This window comes from Euprymna scolopes, chromosome 15 (genome assembly GCF_053919585.1).
Source record: "Euprymna scolopes isolate OS-2025 chromosome 15, ASM5391958v1, whole genome shotgun sequence".
NCBI classification, from domain to species: Eukaryota; Metazoa; Mollusca; class Cephalopoda; order Sepiida; family Sepiolidae; genus Euprymna; species Euprymna scolopes.
This window is the reverse complement of record NC_136496.1, coordinates 64,899,941-64,924,586: the sequence shown is the minus strand read 5'-3', so window position 1 is coordinate 64,924,586 and position 24,646 is coordinate 64,899,941. Positions and strand designations below refer to the sequence as shown.

At 32.7% G+C, this 24,646-nt stretch overlaps 1 protein-coding gene across 1 annotated transcript in view; it reads left to right on the top strand.

Annotated features, from left to right (window-relative positions):
* The first annotated feature begins 11,011 nt into the window (after positions 1-11,011).
* LOC145293845 (uncharacterized) overlaps positions 11,012-24,646 on the top strand; it is a 99,435-nt gene continuing 85,800 nt past the window's right edge. Inside the window, exon 1 of the mRNA XM_080140525.1 lies at positions 11,012-12,455. Coding sequence (XP_079996651.1) covers positions 11,069-12,455 — 1,387 coding nt within the window. The 5' untranslated portion in view covers positions 11,012-11,068. The remainder of the gene's footprint in view (positions 12,456-24,646) is intronic.

Sequence of the window (24,646 nt, the reverse complement as noted above, 5' to 3'; positions counted from 1 at the left end):
AGGAGGGGGCAATATTGTGGGTTACAATTATGAAAATATTTGTCGAAATTAGTAATATATCCAAGAATTATGAAAAATTATGAAATGTGAATTCACTGATTGGTATGTTTGTAAGGAAATAATCATCCCAGATAATATATCAAAGTTATTATTTTTGTAAAGAGGTCAAAATTATGAAAAATGTTTGTCGAAATAAGTAACATATTCAGGAATTATGGAAACTGATTAAATGTTAGTTAATCAATTGGTGTGTTTGTAATGAAATAATCAACTCACACAATATATCAAAGTTATTATTTTTGTAAGGTGGGCTATTACTTGGATTACAAATATAAAAAATGATTGTCGAAATAAGTAACATATCCAAGATTTATTAAAAATGATGAAATGTGAATAAATCGATTGTATGTGTTTGTAATACAATAAACAACCGGGACAATATATATCAAAGTTATTATTTTTGTAAGAGGGGTGGTTAATGTGAGTTAAAATTATGAAAAATTATTGTCGAAATTATCCAAGAATTATGAAAAATTATGAAATGTGAGTTAATTGATTAGTGTTTTTGTGATGAAATAATCAGCTCAGACAATATATCAAAATTATTATTTTAGTAAGGGGGTAGGCGATTACGTGGGTTACAAATATAAAAAATGATTGTCAAAATTAATAACATATCCAAGGATTATGAAAGATGATTAAATGTGAATAAATCGATTGATGTGTTTGTAATGAAATAAACAACTCAAACAATATATCAAAGTTAATCTTTTTGTTAAAGTGGTGGATGATAATGTGGATTATAAATATCAAAAATGATCGTCGAAATTAGTAACATATCTAAGAATTATGAAAAATGATGAAATGTGATTTAATTGATGGGTATGTTTGTAATGAAATAATCGAACCAGACAATATGTTAAAGTTATTTTTTTCGCAAGGTAACAAAGTTCGATGGCTTGCGATCTTAGCCCGAAAGCCAGGTACTTTTTCTTTTCTGGACAATATGGAGAGAGGAGCCTACAAGAAAGGACCAACAAACCTCTATTGAACATACTATTCTGGACTTCTGTAAACACACACTCTTTTAAATGTACACCCCATTTTGTATTATTTATTATAGGCCCTTCAAGGTCACAACAGTACCATTACTATTAAACATGACTTGCATCCTTCTTGGTGTCACACAAAAAACAACAAAACGCTCTAAGCTCTAGGACGTTTTCCTCGCTTTACTTCCATTAAAATATTGTTACAACTTCTTTTTAACCCATCTATCATCTCAAGAACTACATAACTAGTCAACAGTGCTCTGTACTATTTTTTACAGAGATATTTGGCAGCCCTCTCCTAATTATGAACATGATAACACGTAAATGCATACATCTAACATTAGACCAAACAGGAAAACAAATAAATTAGTTAGTGTCATATCCAACCTCGTCAGCATCTATATTCTATATTACCAAACCTACCTCCACTATATTATTTTATTTGTGGACTGTTATCTTCATAGTTGTTCCTGTTTCATAACGTTTCGGCCAACTATTTCTCTGGCCTTCTTCAGGTGGTTGTTAACCACGACGGGATAGAAATGTTGAGTCTCTCAACTGTATCCTCAGTAATTACTGCCTTCCATAATTGTTGTCGTCTCACCATATTTTTGGACAATAAATCCTCTGGCCTGCTTTGGGTAGGATTAAGACCACTATCTTCAGACAATTCTCACCTGGAACTTTAGAGACTCAATGCCTCTACCCACTGCACAACAGGCCCCGAAGGGTGATCAAGGTTGGATTTTTTGGTCTTATAAATCCAAGTTTTTCGTTTTTATCTGATCTTCTATCATCAGGTCCGTACCGTACACACACATATATCTCTGGACCAACCTAATAATTGCATATCCTTTCACTGGCATTTTTAAGTTTTCATTTTGCATTTCTTTTCTGCATTTCACTAACTTTTATGCATATATGATAAGTTTCAGATGATGCAGTTTCAATTTATGCTAGTATCAGCAAAATCATAGCTTCGCTATAATGATTACTTTGCTAATATCTTTTCTTTGATGAGAAGAACGCATTTCTTTGAAACCCTGCGGATTAATAAATTCTGAATATTTCTTTTCGAGTATCCTGTCGAACAATAAATTCTTGTAAATTATATTTTACAATCTTTAATTGTGTTTTTTTTATGATAAGCTCTATTCTATATTTTGATTGTATTGAGCTATTTTTATCAGGTTGGGATTACGATATAAATATTAATATCTATATTCTCTTCACGTTTGCAGACTTGTACAATTTGTTTTTACATTGAGTTCATTGGAACACTAATATTTATAAACATGTCAATGATTTTTAAAAATATATGATGATGATTTGAAATCAAATAACACCAATGTACGTATTTAACATTTGAATAAATACCAAAATATCTGAATGTCTTTTTCTGTTTTTTTTTTTTTTTTTTTTTTCATAAACTAAAGCAAACCATATTGTTAATATTTTGGTTTTAAAAATATCTATCTTATATTTTCTGTTTAAATGCCCATTTTTTATTTTCTTTAAATCAAACTTTAACCATTCTTTTTTTATGATCAGTATTGCTCGTTTATTTCTTTTTTTTCTCCTTTATTGTTATTTTTCTTCCAATGTTTGACGTAAAATTCTTTCTGTTTTTTATTTTTTTATATATATATACATCTTTTTTCTTTCATTCTTTGTGAGTGCTTATATGTGTTGTATTAACACAATTACACGAAGGTGATGTCCTGATCTGCCTTATAAAGACTCACTCTTACTCTTTTTGTCTCAAAACCTTCTACAGATAACATCAGTTAGATTCTCTCTGTCTCTCTGTCTCTGTCTCTGTCTCTGTCTCTCTCTCTCTCTCTCTCTCTCTCTCTCTCTCTCTTTCTATTTGGGCTGACGGCTGCCATTCACCATGTGTACACACACACATTATATAAAAACTTTTCCTCATTCACAAACATATGCGCAAAATATTCAAACTTTATACTATAAATATTTCCAATGGACACTTTGTCTCTACATATACATATAAGTATGCGCACACAAACATACACATACACAAATGTACAAACACACACACACACACACACACATGCACACACACGAATCCATCATTCCACAGACTTACTTTGTATATGTCTTAATGAATACTATTTCATGGTATGTTCTGCATATATTAAACCTTTCATTGAATTATGTTTTCTTTAATTAGTTACTCTGCTCTCATTAGTACATACTTGTATTGTGAACCCACACACACTCATATATATATATATATATATATATATATATAAATAATATAATATAATATAATAATTTTCCAAATATCAAGTTTTCTCAGTTGGTCAGTTATTACTTTTCAAAAGGAACAGTAGGGTGTGTCGGTTGCATGAACCATGAAAGTTGTTTAAAATAATGTTTTTTCTAAATGTTTTAAGATAAACATCTGATGAGTATGTGACTAAATATGCAGCAATAACATAATTTTGCAGACTTGTTAGTTGCAATATGAAACACTATTGTAATGGATACCTTTTGAAAAATAATAAATGACCAAATGAGAAAACTTGATATTTGGAAATGAGTATCGAATGTGTGTTATATTTATAGTTTTTATCTTGGTGGTGTGTTGGAAGTGTTGCTAAATAATTGTGAGTGCAATATTTAAAAGGGATTCATTTTAATATTTACATTGTGATATAATCTAAATTTACAGTTTTTTTCCTTATGGCATTAACTTATAGTCATTTACGAACCCAGACACTTCAAAATATCATGCCTGGATTCGTAATTGATTTTATTTATTTTTGGGTGTTTCGTTTTTATATACAGCACTTCTAGTATTTTAAATCTTTTTACATTGGGTTCACTATGTAGAATTTTGGTATTTTCTACCACCATTTTTCGAAATTCAAGTGTTGAAATATCGACCTATAGTGTGGAACAATAAATTTGTTGCCCTAAAGAAGACGACATGATTCCATTTCCATTTGATGAAAACTAGTTTTTTTTTTGTTTTTTTTGTTACAGACCATCTACTAGTTGGCCAATTGTGTACAAATCCCAAAAGCGATAGGAGCCTTTTATTATTTCTGAAAACGACACAATGTACAACGAACAAAATTGGAGATGCACTGCTGTACAACTCACGCTCTCTACTAATCCAAGTTATGACAATAGGACCATTGTCAGCACCCTGAATTGCTACAAATAACAGGGACATGCCAAGAGTGATGAAAACAAAGTTTCCAGCCAAGGTTATGGTGTGGTTTCAAGTGAGGACACATCAGGCCACCTCACATCTTCGAAGTCAGCTTGAAAGTCAACATTAAAGCGTATCTGGATGTGCTGAAGAGTGTATTGATCCCCTGGTGCAATCAGGTGATCACTGGTAGGCCTTGGGTGTGGCAGCAAGACTCGGCACCAGCCCATAAGTCCAAAAAGACCCAGGTTTTGATACAGGAGTGCTACGACTGTGTACTTTTCTTTCACTGCTCCTTCCTTCCCAACCTAAACCCGCTGAACTACTTCGTTTGGTCATACATTGAGAACATCACCAACATGACCTCTCACAATACTAAAGCCAGCCTGATTGCCGCCATCTGCCGAGTATTCGCCGAGCTCCTGCCGACGCTTGTGGAAAAAGCATGCTCCCAGTTCTAGACCCGTATCAAGGTAGTGATTGAGGCTGTAGGCAGCTACATTGAATAGATGTCAGCTCTACTACACAATCAAGTTACCTGAACTGATTTTTTAAATAAAAGTTTCAGAATAAAGCTGTAGTGTTGTTTTCTTTAGGGTGACAACTTTATATTTCCACCCTGCAGAATCAGAAAGGTGGAGTGTAAGACTTTGGGACAATATGTTGGCAGTATGACTATAATGTTAGGGTTGTTGGAAAGACATTCTCCCAATGGGTAATTAAACTGATAGATTACATTAGTTTTTTTTTTTTTTTTTTTTTTTTTTTACCAAATGGTGTTGTTGTTAATTATCAAGTTAACTGTTTTTGATTTTTGATAGTAAATAATAAAACTGACCATGTATTATATTTTTAAGAACTTTCCAATCGAATTTGAATTTATCACATAATTGGTTACGGTAGCATATACTAATGGGGTGGAGATTATTTTGTAGTGGACTGGTGGATATATTATATATATCCCCCAGTCGTACAAAATAGGAAAAATGAATTGAGTTGAGAAAGAAATGAACAACGCGTTTATTGAAATAAACGAACTAGAATTTATTTATCGGAGCCGAATCAAAAAGGAGGAAACAGCTCAAGTCTTGCTTTTGTAACTGTTTCCGGTGGTCTTTTGCGCATGTGTGGATTTCCTTTAAAGGGAAGTGACGTTGTCCATGTGTGCGTACGTGTGCGCGTATGTGTGTGTACATGTGTGTACGTTAGCATGTGTGTGTGTATGCACATGAATGTGAGTGTATGTACGTGAACGTAAATATATGTACGTATGTGTACGTGCACACGTATGTTTGTGTGCGCGTATGTGTATGACAAGAAACGTGGTATGAAATGTGAACGCGTGTTTTGTGTGAGACTAGAAAAGCTTGCACAATACTCCCTTTCCCAGGAAAAAAAAATATGCAGTGTATATATTTTATTTTATATAAGTAATGTTTTGGGCAATTGACCTTTCGTCCCATTTTTTTTTTTTTCTGTTGGCGTGGTTGTTTCAAAAACGGAGTGTGTTCATAAAAAAAAGTATTTACTTACATGTGGAAAAGGCGTTTACTCTTTTTTTAGGCTGACATTTGTTTGTTTGTTTTTTGTGCTGACATGTGCAACAAGTTGCTTGGGCAGTGAAGTGAATTGTTCGTTTGGAAGGAAAATTTTGTTTGTGTTGACATGAGTCTTTGCAAGTGAGTCTGCGGTAGTGTGTGTATATTGCCTGTACGGGCGCTTGTTACGCATCCATTCGTGTTGAACGGTGAGTGTCAAGTTGCTGCCTGTCAACGAAACTTCCAGTTGTGAGTTTATCCATGTGCGTGATGCATCTTAACTCGTATTGTTGATTTAACTTCTTCCTATGTGTTAATAAGGATGTCCTGTTATTGCTACTTTGTTGTTGCCTCTGCTGTGCGGGAGAGAGTGTGTATAGGCCTATGTGATTTTGCTCCTGGCGTTTGTTGCAGGGTAATGTCAAGAAACCGTGAAAAATGTTTGTCAAGCTCGAATTTTTTTTAATTCGGTATGAAGTCGACAGCTCCGTGTTTATTTATCTTAGCCGAGTCTGACGAGGGGTTTTGTCATTGTAGTTCGTCCGCTGCTGGAGAAATTCTCTTTTTCCTCGCCGTCTGTATACCCAACATTGCTTGTGTTTAGTCAAATAATGGGGTGATGTGCCGGTTGTCTAAAAGGGAAAAGAGTTCTGGAAAAATGAGGTCTGTTAGCGCGAAGAGGAAAAAGGGGGTTGAATGCCATTGTTGCTTGTTGAGTTTCTTGTCAGTAGTAGTTTACTGGTTGTCTTTCTTTGTTGAAAATTTTTTTTTTTTGTTTATCAAATAAAACGCGCATCTCACTCAAAACAATTCATTTAAACAAAATAGTGTCACCATGCTTGTTCGTTTCATGTCAGTCGGTCGCCAGTTTGTTGCGGGATTTCTGGTGTAGAAGGAAATGCGTGTTCATCTCATGTTCAAGTGTCACCAGTTTGTAGTGGACTGGGGGTGTACAAGGAAATGCGTGTTCATCTCACGTTCGGGTCACCAATTTGTAGTGGACTGGTGGATATATTATATATATCCCCCAGTCGTACAAAATAGGAAAAATGAATTGAGTTGAGAAAGAAACAGACAACGCGTTTATTGAAATAAACGAACTAGAATTTATTCTGTGAAGAAACAAATAAAAGAAAAGGGTACAGCACGTGTTTAGTTTGGCGTGCGTCTCTAGCTGGTAACTGGTGAAAAGAAAAGTCTATTGTTGTAGAGAGAGAGAGAGAGAGAGTGAGAAAGTCAATCCTGTTTGGCGCACGTCTCTCACTGTTAGCTGCTGAGAGGGAAAGTCTATTGTTGAAGAGAGAGAGAGAGGGAGAGAGAGAGAGAGAGTCAATCTAGGCCATGGAGAGAGAAAGCGTGTAAGGTGTACGTCCCCTGCTACTATGTGTGGGGCAAGAGCCCCACAGATAGTAGCAGGGGACATGAGGCATGCGGGCGCGCACCCTGAAAGGGAGTGAGTGGTCCGTCGACCGCACAGGTTGGGAGCTGAATCGAAAAGGAGGAAACAACTCAGGTCTCTTGCTTTTGTAGTTGTTTCTGGTGGTCTTTTGCACATGTGTAGATTTCCTTTAAAGGGAAGTGATGTTGTCCGTGTGTGTGTACATGTGCGCGTATGTGTGCATACATGTGTGTACACTAGCGTGTGTGTGTATGCACATGAATGTGAGTGTATGTACGTAAACGTGAATATATGTACGTATGTGTACGTGCGCACATATGCTTATGTGCGCATATATGTATTACAAAAAATGTGGTTTTAAATGTGAACGCATGTTTTGTGTGAGACTAGAAAAGCTCTCACAATTTTGTTGATTATTAGTCGTTTGATCTAAGTTTCTGATTTTTAATTTGATTTATTTATCGACTAGGAAATTAGGGAATTGGTTACTGATTAAGACTTGTTTAACTTTTTAGTTCACTAAAGAATATTTTTATTTGAGGAAATCAATTTAGCGAAATGTATTATATTCTTTATGATTGCAATTTTATAACTATATATGGACATTCGCTTCTGTAGTTCAAGATACAGTAATTAATTCATCTAGGTTTCATACATACAGAGTCGATGAATTTGTCTTTGTTAGAGTCAATAAGAACGTCAGAATTTTGTTATTGACATTCAGTTCATAAATGAATGTAAGTACTGAATTTATTTGGAATATGCTTTTTAATTCGCCTATTTCATTAGTGTGTCTGCAATGATAAATATGTCGTCAACATAACTGACATAAATAGAAAGTTTTTTTTTTGTTGTATTAAATATTTTATTTTCAAGATTAGACATGTAGAAATTACTGAATGTTGGTCCAAGTGCGGAATCCATCTATCAGTTTGTTTGTAAATGTTGCCCAGGTGGTTGTAGAATGGGACTTCGGTTGTGCAGAATAATAGTAGTTTTTTTTTTAATTATAGGATTAATTTTGTGTGGAGGAAAGGATGAAATGTATATATTATCAATAATAATGTCGATCGTTTCATGCATTGGGACATTAGAAAAAAGACTTTCGGCGTTGAAGGAGGCAGTGATTTTGTTATTAACTTTAGTGGTTTGGAGAATCTGCATAAGTTTTTCAGTATACTTAACACTGTATTTACAAGGTAAATGTGGAGTGATGAGTTCGTTGGTTAATTTATATATTGGGGTGGGCACTGGTGAGATTATGGGATGGAGGGAAGAAAATTGGATTGAAACTCTATTAATTAAAATTTACAACAAATTTATTTTTTAACAAGGAATACAAATTAAAAATTTTTCCTTATTCCTTGGAGTTTCAATGAATGACATATCCTCAGAAGAAACGTAGTTAGCAAAAGGATATTTATAGGCAGTCCATAAATTTTACTGGTTAGCACATAAATTGAAAACTAAAAAATTATGAAAGCAATCATATTTGCATGAAAGCTGACAAAATGCAGAGATTCATAGGTCATAGGTTTTAATATTCCGCCATTGACGCGTTTTTTACCATACAAAAGCACAGGTTAGACGTGTGTGCTGTATTTTTGAATTTTTAAGAATTCTTTAAAATTATTACAGATTGATTCTCTAACTTATTAAAAACCATTACGCTGACGTCAGCATCCATATTCGATACTAACCCCTGTGGAAAGATTAGAAATATAAAAAATCGTAGCACCTAACTCCAACACTTTGAAACAATCACACTGTTTGTTAACTATACTAGCTTGAAGACTCTTCATATGGTACCCAGATGTCGTCATATCATTTTTACCACTTGAATTAATCTCATTCTGATATATCTCTCAATTGTCTCTCGATTGTTGGCATACATCTGAAATTGTTTTTAATACATTGCTGAGTTGGCCTACTTCCAAATAAAAACAATACAATGTTTGCAATTTCAGTTTTAATCTCAAGCTTGAAATTATCAAGACAATCACAGCCAACAGTGGAATTAACCTACTTTTGTCTTGAACAAGGAATGTGATCATCGCAACCAGCTATAATCCAAGCCGATGTCTCACAAGTAGGAATTTTATGCGCGCTATAGATGTTGTCATGGCAAACTTACCTAATAAGCAATATGCAATAGACGTTTCAGAATGTGAAAGAATATATAATTATTTCCACAGCCAGATAACGTCACGGTTTGCTTGATCTGTGTTAGTTAATAAGACTTTCTTGTGTACAGCCCGTTTGCTCAGTAGGTAGAGTGTTTGCTTCGCATGCAAGAGGCTTAGATTTTGAATCCTGAGTTCAGATGTGTCTAACTGATGAACCCAAATGCGAGCGAAATTCGAGTCTTGGACTTCCAGTTTGTTGGCTTTCATGGCTCTCGTGAGCTGCGACGTTGTCTGGCTGTGGAAAGGATTATATATATATATATATATATATATATATATATATATATATATATATATATATATATATATATACACACACACATGCACATAAATTCATTCATAAAAACGACTGGGGTTTTATTAAGTAAGGTTAACTCCAGGTGTGAATGCGGTGTTGTATTGAAAGGGGTAGGCTAAGAGTATTCTGAAAGTATCGTAGACAATTTGAAAGATCCTCGAAACCCCCTCCTCCTCCGCCAAAGTCAACATGACTTCATGCCTAAATTTAGTGGAGATTATGTTAATTCTTATTATTTTTATGTATTCATTATTGTAATATTATATTGATATGATGTTCAATAAATTAAATATAAGAAAGTTCTCTGAACTTTATATTTTTCTTTTTGTGAGTCTAACTGTTTTAAAATCTTAACCTAACCATTTGCATACATTCGTCTGCTTTTTTAACATTTTTTCGCGAGTTTCAAATCGTAAACTGCTTCGGTAATTTCCGGAACTGACTCAAGATTCTCCATCAGTGTTCGGACTGTATCTATTAAAACTAAGATCTTCTGGATGTCCATTCTTTACAAGTACCTAAAATTCTTTTAAAAGAAATAATTTAAAATATAAAAATTATTTCATAGTAATTTCATCATTTCATCCACTGTACATAAAGTCCGTTACCCACCGCGTCCATCTAAAAAGAAAAAAACAAAACAAAACAAACACAACAACACAAAACATTCATCCATCTCATATATTAAAATAATCTTTTAAAATTATTTAATATTACTTTATTTTAATAATATTTTTGTTATATTTTGTTTTTAGAAATTAAAAACAAAACATTAAAAATTATAACTTTTAAATTAATTTGTGCGCCAGAAAAAAATTGTCAAAACTTTGTTCTTTCTTGAAACTTAAAATGATAATTATGGTAGAGCGATACAGAAAAAAACAAAACTCGTCAGTACGTTAATATACTTATCATTGTTAAAAATTTAAAGTTTATAAACTTATGCATCTTTATTAAAAAATAATTTTAAAAAAAGTTATGCATACAAATAATATAATCTTTGTAAAATATATTAAAAAATAAATAAATAAAATCAATGCGTGCATTCATAGTATTTTAATGTATAGGCATTTAAGGTATCTGTTTAACTATGACTATATATTGTACGTCTGTTCATCCATACATTTGATCGTTTTTGTTTTTTTTGTTTTTTTGTTTGTTAGTAATGCTCTTTTTCTTATTTGTTTATAAAAATAGATTTTCTAATATGTTTTATTATATATTAAAAATAAAATAACTTAAACTGGAATAGAATTTGCAAAAAAAAAAAAAAGAAAAGAAAATTAAAAACGTAGCATCTATTTACTGCTGAGAACCGGATGCTTTTATTTTTTCCACCATTTTCTGCCGAACGTTTGATTTTTTTTATATTCTGCGCACGCGCGCTTCTCCTCACGGCAAATGAGCATGGATGTACATAATGGCGGACAAGTTATCTGACGAAGAGCTAGCCGAACAACTGGCGAAATATGGAGAGAAAATCAAGTTGCCCCTTACTGAGAGCCGGCGATCAATTCTTCGCAAGAAACTTAACCATCTGCTGGCAAAAAACCGGCGAAGGTCGGCGCCGGTTCGACAAAAAACATCTCGAAATGACCTGTCCGGTTTTAGCTCCGACGACACTGACTCTGAGTACGTAACTTCTCCTCGTTCTTCGTCCGGTTTTGCCAGCCCAGCAACGTCTTATTCAACATCTAACGTTTCCAGGTCGAGATCCACCCGAATTTCTACTTCAAATGCCGGGAATACTTCTACTGGTAGCGCTAAACCCTCTTCACAACAACAATACCATCGCCAGTCTGACAGGAGGAGGGCTACTACAACACCCAACCATGAAACCGACACCCGGCACCCTACTTCGTCGTCACCAAATATCCCTAATAACACCGCCGGATCGGCCCCATCGCCGTATTCCGGGTGGCACAATGCAACTTCTCAGTCTGCGATGATGCATTCTCATAACAGTTCCACATCTTCGACGCCTCAGGCTTTAAAATCGACCATCAAGAGCGGATCTGCTACTACCCCAACTACTACTGCAAAAAAATATGCTTACAAAGTGACTATCCCTTACGGCACGCCGCCGGCCCCTTCTGTTTCTCCGGGTTTTGTCGACGGTGTGATCGGAAACAGCGGCTACCCCAACCATCATCATCAACAACAGCAGCATCATCACCCACATCATCACCTCCATTCGCAGCAACAGCAGCAAACCCTTCAATCGAGGGTTCACCCTTCTACCACCCTTCATACCCGGGGTAGAAGAAGTAGTAGCCGTACGTTGGCCGCTGCTGTTGCAGCAGCTGCGGCTGCCCAAAAGAAATCCAGACCAGGAACGACTATTTTTGAATCGAGTGATTCCGATCTTGGCCTCGACGACGACGATGATGATGATGACGATGATGAAGACGAGGAAGATGCCGACCCAGCGAAGCCGACTTCTTCGTCCCTAAACTCTACTATCATGTCGTCTTCGGCGTACTCCCCTTCTTCGTCTTTCCTTAATAATTCGGACAACCGAGCCAAGTACTCTACGACAGTCAACAGAACCCCGACGTCAAAAATTCTGAAGGAATTCAGACACAACTACACAAAGGCCCGGAAAAACCCCTACAAGCCCGGTAACAGTTTCTGGAACCCTTATTCACTCTGTGGCTTTGATGTTCCGTTTAGGGAGAGGAATTCACATTGTGTATCGTGGGTACTACCGATGATCGCGGCCCTTTTCTTTCTTGTTCTCGGCATCGTCTATGTCCGGAATTGGAATAACAATGAGACCCTTCCAGAAAATAACGAAGGTTAGAACTCTTTATTTTAATGTACTTTTTTAAAAAAATAATTACTTGTGCAGTTTAATATTCGCAAACAAATTTAGAAAAAAACATTCTTTACATGAGGGCTCTATTAACGCTTACATTGCGTGGACGAAACTCTTCTAAAATGAAAAGTTTGTTTGCAAAAGGTAAACTGCACTAGTACCAATTTAGTGCTTATGCACTTATGTTACCGTGCTAATTTTAAATATTATTTTCAAGTTAAATTGAAGTTTTGTGATATCTTTTTTTATTAAATTGCTTGGTGAAAGTACATAATAGTTACAAAACATCCCCTCCGAATGTCTTTCAAAATAACGTTATTTCAGCACGGTAGCATAAGTGCATAACTACCGCCACTTTTTATTTTATTTTTTTTTGGGGGGGGGGAATTTATAAAAATCGCGGTCATGAAAAGAACGCGAAAAAAAAAATCTGTCTAGCGTTTCTCAACCTTTGGTGATCCGTGGGGCGTGGGCCCCCTTACTGAGTATCTCAACACTCGTGGCCCCCTGCGCTCCAACAAAACGGTGCAGATTTCGTTTTATGTTTATTTAGCTTTTATTTCATTCTGGTTTTACTTTTATAAAATTTAAAGAATATTTTCATAGGACTTGGAACGTATTAGACGATTTATGTGTAAAATGCTTTTCAGGATATAAAAACCAAGCCGGAACCAATTAATTTCGTATCTAGAGGTTCTACTGTATATAAAAAATAAATGACTTTTGGCTGGAGTCTTGTTACCTTATTGCAAGTTTCTGCATTTTGAATTAGATTTTTCTGGTGTCCTTTTACGGCTCCCCGATCCTTTTAGGAGGGACATGACGTACCCACAGTTGAGAAACGAAACGCTGGTTTCGTTATATATTACTAAATGAGGAACAATATCAATTAAAAATCCAGTTAATCTAATGTTGAAAATAGCATGTTTGAACAGTGTCAACGTTATGTGAAAGAAGCCGAAATAATAAAATGACCACCCAATTTTACCCGATGTCGTGTTTATCCAATCTAAATGAAAACTACTGTTCTCAATTTTACATGCATAATAATACTAACTTGATTTTTAATGGAAATAACTTAATAAAACATCGGTTAAAAAAAAAAATGAATTGCTTTTAATTTTTCGGTGCTTCTAATTAGAAGACTCTGTTTCCGGTTTGTATTTTCCGCAACAAACCTGAAGCAGTTTACAATTTTGAAGATCACAAAAAAAAAAAAAAAAATGTAAAGATGTAAACGTCACTAAAAAAAGAAGAAGAAAGTGGTCAATGTACGCTAGAGTACCAACTTACCGTTAGAAGGTTGATTTTTCGGTGTATTCGGCTCTATTTTGAACGAATATCACTTTTAAAATTGTCACCGACAAGTAGGTTTTATGATATTAAGACCTTTGCTATCCAATGTTCAATTTTTGCACGCGAAAACAAACATGGCCACCAGTGAAAACAATATGGAATACATCGGATAATAAGCGTTTTAGGTGCTAGTGCAGAGTGATCCGCGCTGTTTTTTAAATCGTATTTCCAAGTTTAATTAAAGTTTTTTTTTTTTTTTAATTTTTTATTCAATTGTAAGGTTGAAGTATAAGAATAGGTGCAGTTACGGTGCAGGTGCACTGGTGGTGGTGCACTGGTGACCCTCTCCTCCCCATGTTAAGAATGGCTTTTTACATAATGTTATCTACGTCCGCGAATCACTCTCTGCACTGCACTAGTACCGAGTTTTAATATCATTAATTTTATTATAAATCTGAGAATTTTTAAATCTAAAAATTAGTTTATAATTTGCAGAAGTTACATTAAATGGTTAACTCGAAACGCTGAGTTGTAGAAAATTTTTATCGTTCACGTAAGACGCTGAAATGAAAACTCGCGGGAAAATAGATGCCATTTTTATAAACAAGTCGAAAAATAGGCTAGCTAAGGAAGAACGATAACTTGAATGTAATCAGAATATTATGAACATAAAAAAGCATTATCCTTCATTAACTAGTTTCTTTTTCAAATTCTTTATATAAAAAAAATGGCGACTATATATATATATATATTTTTTTTTTTTTTTTTTTTTTTTTTTCAGGCGACTTTTTATTTTAAACTTGTTATAACTTTGTCTTTTTGTTTATTTAAAAAAAAAAAAACATGATTCTATTAGAACACTTAAACACTTATCTTTGAAAGTTTTGATAATGACTTAAAAATATAACAAAATACAGTTAGAAACCCACCCAATAAATGTCACGGTAATATTTATTAGGCAGGTTTCTAACGGTATTTTTTCTTATTTGTAAGTCATTATCGAGACTTCAACTAGTTAAGTATCAGATCGCAGTCATTTTTTTTGTTCTCACGTAACGCTAGACACTTTGTTTTTCGAACCGAAGTAAAAACACTAAAATTCTTTTCCGAAAACATTTATTTATTTATTTTGACCACGTTTTCGTACCAATGGGTATTGTGACGTAATCAGTTTTGTACGATGTGTTTAACGTCAGTATTACACATTAATAGTGACGTCATCATTTCGTGTGTTCATGTTAATTTCTATGGATAAGCGTTCGCGTCATAATTGTTAATGGAGTAACGTGTTTTTTTTTTCTTCTTTTTTTGCTATGGATAAAAAAATAAAACTTTTTGTAAAACAAATACATTTTTATAAACGAACTACACAGACTAGAGTTAATAAAATAAAATTAATTTTAACGTCTTCTGTTGACACATGTATTTAAAGATAATGTTCCTTACAAGCCTCCGTACATTTTTGGAAAAAAAAAGCGCCGAACATAAGGCCCGCCCTCTATCAATTTAAATAATAAAATCAAAACGAATTTTTTTTTAAGGCCGATTTTGGATTTACAATTTTGATTATCTATGGATATATTTTTTTATTTGAATTTAATATCCTTTAAAAATAATCATTGTTTAGAATTGTATCTTTTTTGTAATTCGAATAATTATATTATCGGGAAAAAGATTATCAAGAAAGTGTTTTTTTTTTTAAATTTTTTTTTAACATAATATTGAATTTATGTCCAATTTTATTTACAACTTTGAGGTAAGTGAAATAACAGGGTTTTATATAATACTAGCAAAAGTACTCGTCGTCGACTAAGTTCAAAAACAGCCCACAGAAAATGGAATCTGATTTGTTAAAGTGTGATAGGTTATGAAAAGGGAGGGTTGTAAAGAGATAGCTTCGAATTTGGGGGTATCAAAACCAAAGCAAAATATGATGAAAAAATAAAATAGATAAACCCCATAATTTATTATACCATCCTATTCACACTGAAACACTTATCACAATATTCTGTGGATCTATATTAAAAACCTTGTTAAACTTTGTGATATATTTCCATTCTATGGAGGTCAGGTGCGAACGAACACCCCATAATTTTATTATACCATATTTCTTCAAACTGAAACATAATTATCAAAGTATACTTACGTAGATAGATATGAAAAGTCTTTATTAAAGTTTGTGCCTATTTCCATTCTATGGAGGCCAGGCATGAACGCAAACTCCACAATTTTATTATATCATCCCTATTTAAGTTAAAACATACTTATCAAAAACACTTGTAAACATTTTTTAATTTTTTATTTTCATACTTTGTGGACCAGGCGCGTACGCAGACGCCACAATTTTAATGAATCATCATTATGCCAGATCAAACATGCCCATTCCTGTGTCTCGATACATCTATCATTATATGTAATCAGTTTTCTATAATAGTCAACCGTACAGGAGCCTATTCGTGACGAGACACACACAGACGTTCAGCTTTATATTATAGAAGATATATATATATACTGTATTAACAAAAACCAAGACGTCAAAAAAAGAATTGATAGCAACAAAAAGTCTATTTCATTGTTAGTTACAATTCTTTCAAGACTAATTGGACAAATTCAAACATTATGGCATTTTGAAAATTTTCACCTAAATAGCCTTTCTTCAGACTTATTCAATAAAAAACACTTTAACAATAGAACATTATGTAAAAACATTTCCCTTAAAGGGTGCTAGTGCACTTACTGATCCGCGCTATTTTTTTAAATCGTATTTCCAAGTTTAATTAAAGTTTTATGATATGTTTTTTTTATTCAATTGTAAGGTTAAAGTAAAGAATAGGTACAAAACACCCTCCCCTCCCCATGTTAAGAATGGCTTTTTAAATAATAACGTTATTATTTCAGCACGGATTAATAAGTGCACTAGTACCCCTTAAAAGAAATAAAGCATGCGAAAACATTTATCCTGGACGTATCTTTGTCAGGAACTTATTTAAATAAGAAATATGAAATACAGTTTTACTGAATGTTCATTTGGTTACCTACGAGGTTCCATATTTTGTTTGGCAAAGAGACAAACAAACTGTGAGGGGGGACCTTACAAAATGCATAATATTTGTGCAATAATATTTTCAAATTGGTTTTAATCTGGCGATAAAATAGCTGACAAGAGTCATGTATATATTAAAACTTAATATTTACAAAGTTTCTTCTTGGCAATTCAACTGATTATAGTATATATTAATTCGAAAAAACGCTATTTAAAAAAAAACATAAGTTTATATCAATATTTTAATTTCAACTTCAAGGTAAATTTTTGTTCCATATGTATACTTAAATTTTTTAAAAATAAATATTTCAATAGATTTAAATATATTTTGTTCGAATTTCGAAAAAATAAATATGGGGGGGGAGGGCACACACTAAAACAATATTTCCCCTTGTATATTTGACGAAAACTGCATTTTATATGTAATTTCATTCTAAAATGGATAAGTATCGAAAATTTCATGAAAATCTGACCATTAGTTGATTTTTGCTAGATTTATTAAATACGGGTATGTTTTCACGTTCAGAATATCTACTACATGGGAACGTTATTTTAAATATGTAAACACGATTTTCGTCTCACAATTTTATCATTTTTGTTCAAGGTACTGGTCGCGATTTGAGTTCCCTGCCAAACACCATAAAAAAACACTGACTTCTCCCTACGCATGAGCAAAGGACATGTTTTAGTTGCCATAGTAACTAAACGATCATGAATTTTTTATCGACTTTTTTTTATAAGTTTTACTGTTTATGAATATTGAAATAAATGAAATTACTACACATTTATTAGTAATAATTTTATCGACTTTTTTTTTTAATAGCATTTTCTATATATATATATATATATATATATCATACAACGCGAATCGTAAGTGCACTAGCACCCATTTTTTTTTTTATTAATAAATGTTTAGTAATTTTTAAAAAGTCGATAAAATTATAATTAATAAATGTGTAGTAATTTCATTTATTTCAATATTCCTAAACAATAAAACTTATAAAAAAAGCGATAAAAGTGAGACATAAACAGTAAAACGTCATTTAAAAAGAAAATGCTATTTAAAAAAAAGTCGATACTGTTTATGAATATTGAAATAAATGAAATTACTACACATTTATTAATTATAATTTTATCGACTTTTTAAAAATTACTAAACATTTATTAATAAAAAAAATGGGTGCTAGTGCACTTATGATTCGCGCTATATGATATATATATAGAAAATGCTATTTAAAAAAAGTCGATAAAATTATTACTAATAAATGTGTAGTAATTTCATTTATTTCAATATTCATAAACAGTAAAACTTATAAAAAAAAGTCGATAAAAATTCATGATCGTTTAGTTACTATGGCAACTAAAACATGTCCTTTGCTCATGCGTAGGGAGAAGTCAGTGTTTTTTTTTTATGGTGTTCGGCAGGGAACTCAAATCGCGACCAGTACTTTGTTCGATGAAAAAAATTTTAAAAAATTCTTGCTGTTTTATTTTGCCCTTCTTCTTTTAAATGGTACAAAAGTTATACTGATAATATTAATTTATAATGAAGTTACATCGTGTTACATGTATGGTGGGGAAATTCTGTGGTGAATTTTGACCATGAAATATGGGGGGGGGGGTAGAACACCTAAAAAATATATTTTCTCTAATATATTTGACGAAACCTACTTTTATTATGTAAATATATTTAATAATGAATAAATATCAAAAATTTCAGGGAAGTATGACTATTATTTGATTTTTACTAGATTTTTAAAACATGGGTGTGTGAGCGGTAGGTCCCTCCAACACATGCCACAATTTTAACCCCCCTTCCTGTATGTAACACGATTTAACTGTAATTAACTTATCATCATCCTAACTTTTTTACTATTTAAAAGAAGCTTCAAATAAACTGCTAATATTTTTAAAAAATTTTTTACAGTTTACAAAATAATGAAAATGTGAGACAAAAACGGTGTTTACATTATCGATGCATTAAAACAACGTTCCTATGTAGTGATGTGTTTTAAGCCATTGACACACCTATGTTTTAAAAATCTAGCAAAAATCAAATAATAATCATATTTACCTGAAATTTTCGATAATTTATTATTAAATAATTCAGCAAATGAGGTCAATGACCAGGTTTGTTTGTTATAAGCGAAGTAAAAAAATGAAAACATAAAAACGAACGTTAAAACTTAAGCGGTGGGAGTGATAATCAAAACATCGAAAAAAAAAAACGCATAAAACTAACGCAAGGCAAACGAACAATGTTAAATGTAAAAATCGACAAAAGAAAACAGAAAAACGAACGTTAAAACCAAAAAAAAACGTGAAAAACAAAAACCGTCCTCATGATGAGTTCGCTTCTACGCATGTGTCATACGACGTCGTAACCTGATTTACTTTAAATATTTGAAAAAGCGACACAATTCGTCGTCTTAGCTCAGTTGCTTAGAGCGCTGCCTCATTATCTCAAACGTTTTGGGTTCGAATCGTGGCATGAGATGTCTTATTTTTTTTTTTTATCGTTTTTTTTTTTAAATTTAATATTGAAGCAGGGTTATTAAAGCCGTTTTTCACATGCTTTTTTGTGGGGGGGGAGTTTTTTTCACATTCGTTTTTCTGTTTTTTTTACTTCTCTTATTCTTAGGCTTTCATTAACACCCCACCCCTACCGACCCACACACACCCAGAAACACCTGGGCAACGCCGAGTACTTCCTCGCTAGTTTAAAATAAAGCTTTTGGTCATAACTTTGTAAACACAAAACAAAACCGTTTGCATTTATTCATTAAGATAAACATTTTGGTAATTTTGATACAAGTTTATTAAAAAAAAAGAAATCAATTTAGAATCAGATTAAAACCTGTTGAAAATGAAGCGGTTCCTCAATAGCAGTGTCAAAAGTCGTCAGTAAGAAATTTGTGGTAAACACTAGAATATTTAGACTTATTGTCTTTCGAAGCTTAGAACTTCTTGAAAAATGTAATTCAAACCTTAATTTTTAAAATTTTGTATTTAATTAAAGGAGCAAAGACCAAAATCTAAAAAAATAACAGGTTTAATAGCAAATTATGCAATATTTGTTTTTTAAATCTGTTTTCTTTAAAAAAGATTTAAAGAAAATCAACAAAATTTTACTTACTTCGATTATAAAAAATATATATAAATTCAAAAAAATCACTTACATATAAAAACTACTATTCGATGAGTACTTCAATTGTCTATTAAGAATTTATCCATATTTATACTTATATTCCATGTCCTTTTTTAATAAAATACTTTTTTAAACGAGGATTAAAAAAAAATGTGAACTCACATTTTTTTTTTTTTTTGACTGTTCAAATGAAGGGAGAAAACTCTGATTTTATTTGCCTTTATCTTCCGGTGGCTTTAAAGGGACATAATTAATATCTCTTTATTGCGTGCTGTGAACCAAAATTAGTATTTTGGTGCCTCCGTAGATAAAAACTGAACACATTCACTTTTAAGTTTTTGCCGTTAAACAGAAGAAAAAGTCAACCGATTATTTTTTTTTATTTTCTTCGTGAAATACATGAGTTTTTGATTGATATATTTTAATACTTCTTTATCGAGTGATTTTTTTTTTTTTTTTTTAATATCTAAAAAAAGAAAACATTGAATGGAATAGAAAAAATTGTCATAAGCATCCGATATTTACTTGACATTCTAAGCATAATATAAGCTTTCACTTAAAAAAAATAAAATCAACATGGTTTTTAAAAAAAAAAGTGTTTTACACTTTGGACTTTACTGGTAAATTTTCAAAAACACTTTTTTTTTTTTAAATTAGAATATTTTATTTGAAGATCTTTTATCTTCAATTTGTAATATATAAAACTTTGGTGAGTAAATTAATTATTAAAATTTTAATAGACATTTCAAAATGAGGTGTGGGGGGTGAATTAAAAAAAAACGTTTGTCTAAAATATTATATTTGGTTTATTGGAAAGAGCATAAAATTTCATATTAACCCTGAAAATATCGTAAAAATTGAGCCAATAGAAAAATTTCGATAGATTTTTAAAGTTTAAAGATTGAAAAATATTTAACTCGTAAAATTCAATTGATTTAATTATGTAAAAAAAATGGCTGCATGAATGCACGCCGACACTTTGTAAACACTGTTTTATATTTTTTTAAACAACTTTAATAGTTTATTTTGGAAGTATATTCCATAAAGAAAATAAACAACCCACTTTAAAAAGGGAAATTACGAGTTTTTATATTTTATTTGCAGTTTTGTGTTAGGGGTGTCAAAAATTTCCCCAAAATTCTGATACACCTAGTTCTTCAATACAAATCCTAAATATTTGTCCAGAAATTAAACAATATTGTATAACAGAGCTATTTGTTATATTAAGATTAAAATAATTATTGGATTAGCAGTAAGAAGTAATAGTTAATTTATAAAATGTCCTTTTGAAAAGCAATATGCAAATTAGGTAACTTTGCAACTGGTATTGCATATACATAAGCCAAGGGTCGGCAACTTGTGGGTTGGATCCGACCTATCAATGCATTTTGAACGGGCCGCAAGCATGATAACTAATGTCTCTATTTTTAACATGAGAGATGAGGCTTTCAGATTCAACAAAGAGCCTGCTGTTATCTTACTCTGATCCACCCAGCTGAATTTGAATACTATGATTGTTAAAATATGATCAAAACCCAATCGCCTCCATTTTTGCATAAAAAAAAATAACAGAGCTGAAAGCTGATTGACCAATCAATAGGAGATAAACATTAGACGGGGACAGTTTTAAAGGGACAATATCGTCTCGCTCAGCTTTCTATTTCATTCTTCGAAAAGTGACCCCCCCCTTACACACACACACACACACACACACACACACACTGCATTACCTGCTATCTACTTTGTATGTTACTGAAATCATTTCAATGGGCCATGTTTTTATCTTATACCCCCTTTTCTCAAACAAGCTTTTATCATTTGGATTAATCGGACTACCGTTCTCATCCTGAGTGTGATTTTCACAACATTTTGGTCGATGTAACCTCCGACCTTCTTCAGGTGTATCTTGTAGAACTTGGGAGATTTTCTATCTAACAGAACATTCCTGAGTTCAACAAGATGCGCCTGAAGGTCAGAGTTTACATCAACCAAAACATGAAAATCACATTCAAGATGAGAACAGTAGTCCGATTAATACGAATAACCAGTTCTCATCTCAAAGATTCAGAAAGAGGCTATATATCGCACTTTTTAAAGCTTACTCTGCAAACAAAGTGAATAAATTAGAATGTTTCAAATGTGGAATAAAACTCACATCACGTAAAACTCAGTTTAGAAATAAGATGCTTTAAATTGTTGCCGTTCACACACAAAAAAAATTGTGTTCTAGGAACATCAACTTGAAAAATGAGCATCATTTTTGTTTTTGTTTTGCCATAGGTGTGTACATCAATATAAATTTTTCTTTTCTTTTTTTTCTTTTTCTTTTTTTTTTTGTGGGGAGAAATTTTGATGAGAACCTTTGATTCTAATCTCATTTGTTTTTATCATCATCTTCATATATATATAAAAGGCAAGTGGCGAGCGTGTTTTTGCATGTCCAGCAAAGGCTTTTTTCGGGAGGGGGGTACTATGTTTTAGAACTTTTGTATACTCTCTAGATTATAATATCTACTATTTGTGAAGGGACGTTGTCTCTAGATTTATTTTGATCGATTTTTATAAAATTCACGCTATTCCATCCTCTTGCGTGTTTGTTTGTCTTTTTCATATGAATGAAGCGAAACTGAATCAAATCAAATCAGCTCGCTGGCCTTCGTGGCTGGCATGTCTTGAAAGCAATTAGTTTTGATCAATGTGGAGGAAGCCCTTCATATCAGACAATTGTTATTCATTTGGACACTCCATTTTTGTAGGGGAGGTGGTTTTCCTCAACATCGTGGGGGGGGGACAAATAAATGAAATGGCGGAAAGCTGAACTAGTCTTCAGCCAACGTTCATTTCTGCACCTGCTAGCAAGTCAACTTTTTGATTGACATTGCTAAATTTGAATGCTTTTCACTTCCTATGGCCTCGTAGCGTAAGGGTAAGATGTCACGTTTTCTTTCACTTTCTCTTCCACCTTCGGGTTCGTCATGGGTTCGAGCCTCCCTCGCTATTAACTTTTTTTTTCTTTTACACCTCCAAACACCTGGGCAATGCCGGGTACCCCCACTAGTCCAATCTAAAAGATAATAATTTGACTTTATTGCTCTATTTTGTTAATGGAGAATTTAACCATTCTATTCGTCTAGACAACTGTAGAAAGCAGCGATCCAGAACTGGACAGGTCTTCAGTACAATAGTGAAAATAGTGAAGTTCTCCCTTGCTTGCCAATTGTTATTCAACTTTGAATAGTACCATTATTGGACAGATAACATTCAAGGCAATTAGTACTTCATCTATGACTACGTTGTCATTAAACTTATTTCATGACATAAAAAAAAATGGAGTTAACATTCATCACGAACAATGTAAATACTTTTATGTAGACATGTCGATGTAAATTTATTTTTAAAACAAAAATTTTTGTTTTTTAATAACTTTTTAGCTACCACAGACCCTGTTTAGTGTGCAAAAATTGGTAAATATAGTGAAATTCATCGCTTTCAATATGTGATGACTTGCTTTTTTCTTTTTTTATTTTAATAAAATTCGGATGCAAACAAAATTGGAAAAACAGAAGAGTAACCGACTCTACAGCAAATGGTGTTGTCAGATTTAGTTGCTGTTATTAAATTTCATCTAATATAACTTCTGATGAGTTTTAGTTTCACAAATTTATTAACTTATTTTCAACTTTATGACCAACATCTATGTAAGTCCCATCCTAAAGAAAGAGTTTCTAATCCATGTAGTGAGCTTAATATAATTTTACAGTTTGTTTTTTAAATAAAGCTGAAAACATTAGTGAATGAAATTCTTGCTTTATCAAATTGGTTTTCTGTCTGTTTTTACATGGTTCAATTTCACTTTTAAAGATTAAAAGAAAAATGTAATTTGATCTCTGTGCTAGGAATCTTGAAGATTCAATGTGTTAGCTGTTGAAAGAGGTAATGTTGAAGCTTGTTTTGTCTAATAATTATTGTTTCCATTATAATTAATTTTCATTACTACATGATGAACTTTACATTTGTAAGGATTTTTCACCTGTTCCAAACCTGCATTTTTACTCTGTGCTGGATCAAAAGAACATGTATCTAATTTCTAACAAGCTTTGAACAGTCATAAACTTGGTGTCATTGTTTATGCCTTGCAAATATCTAGGTGCTCATATTGAAAATAACGTTTGGGTTTGAGATCGTTATTCGTTTTTTTTTTTTTTTTTTTTTTTATAATTGTAATTATTCGATGTATTTACCTAGCATTGCCCATCTGGAAATATATTGTTGATCAGAAGATTTATTTTAGAAAATAAACTAATTGAAAGTAATGATGCTTACAATTTTTGCTTTGAAAGAAAAAGGTAAACAGAATATTCGTAATATAAAGTCAACTAATTAAAAAAAAAAAAAAAAAAATCTCCCATACTTCCAGCCCTGTCGGTGGGGCATTAGAATACACCGACTGGCCCCCCCCCCCCTGCAGAGGGTAAAAGTCCCTCAATGGGGGTCCTGGATATGACCTTAAACTATATCCAGTGGTGAGGCCCCAGCTTGTGGGCTTTGGTGAGTGTGGAGCCACCCTTTAATTACCATTGCTCCCAGGTCCACTCTGACCCGGAGTGGTAGTACCTGTTAGGGTCCCAACTATGGGTTAAATAGAAACCGACGTGAAAACAACAAATATATTCTATTAAAAAAA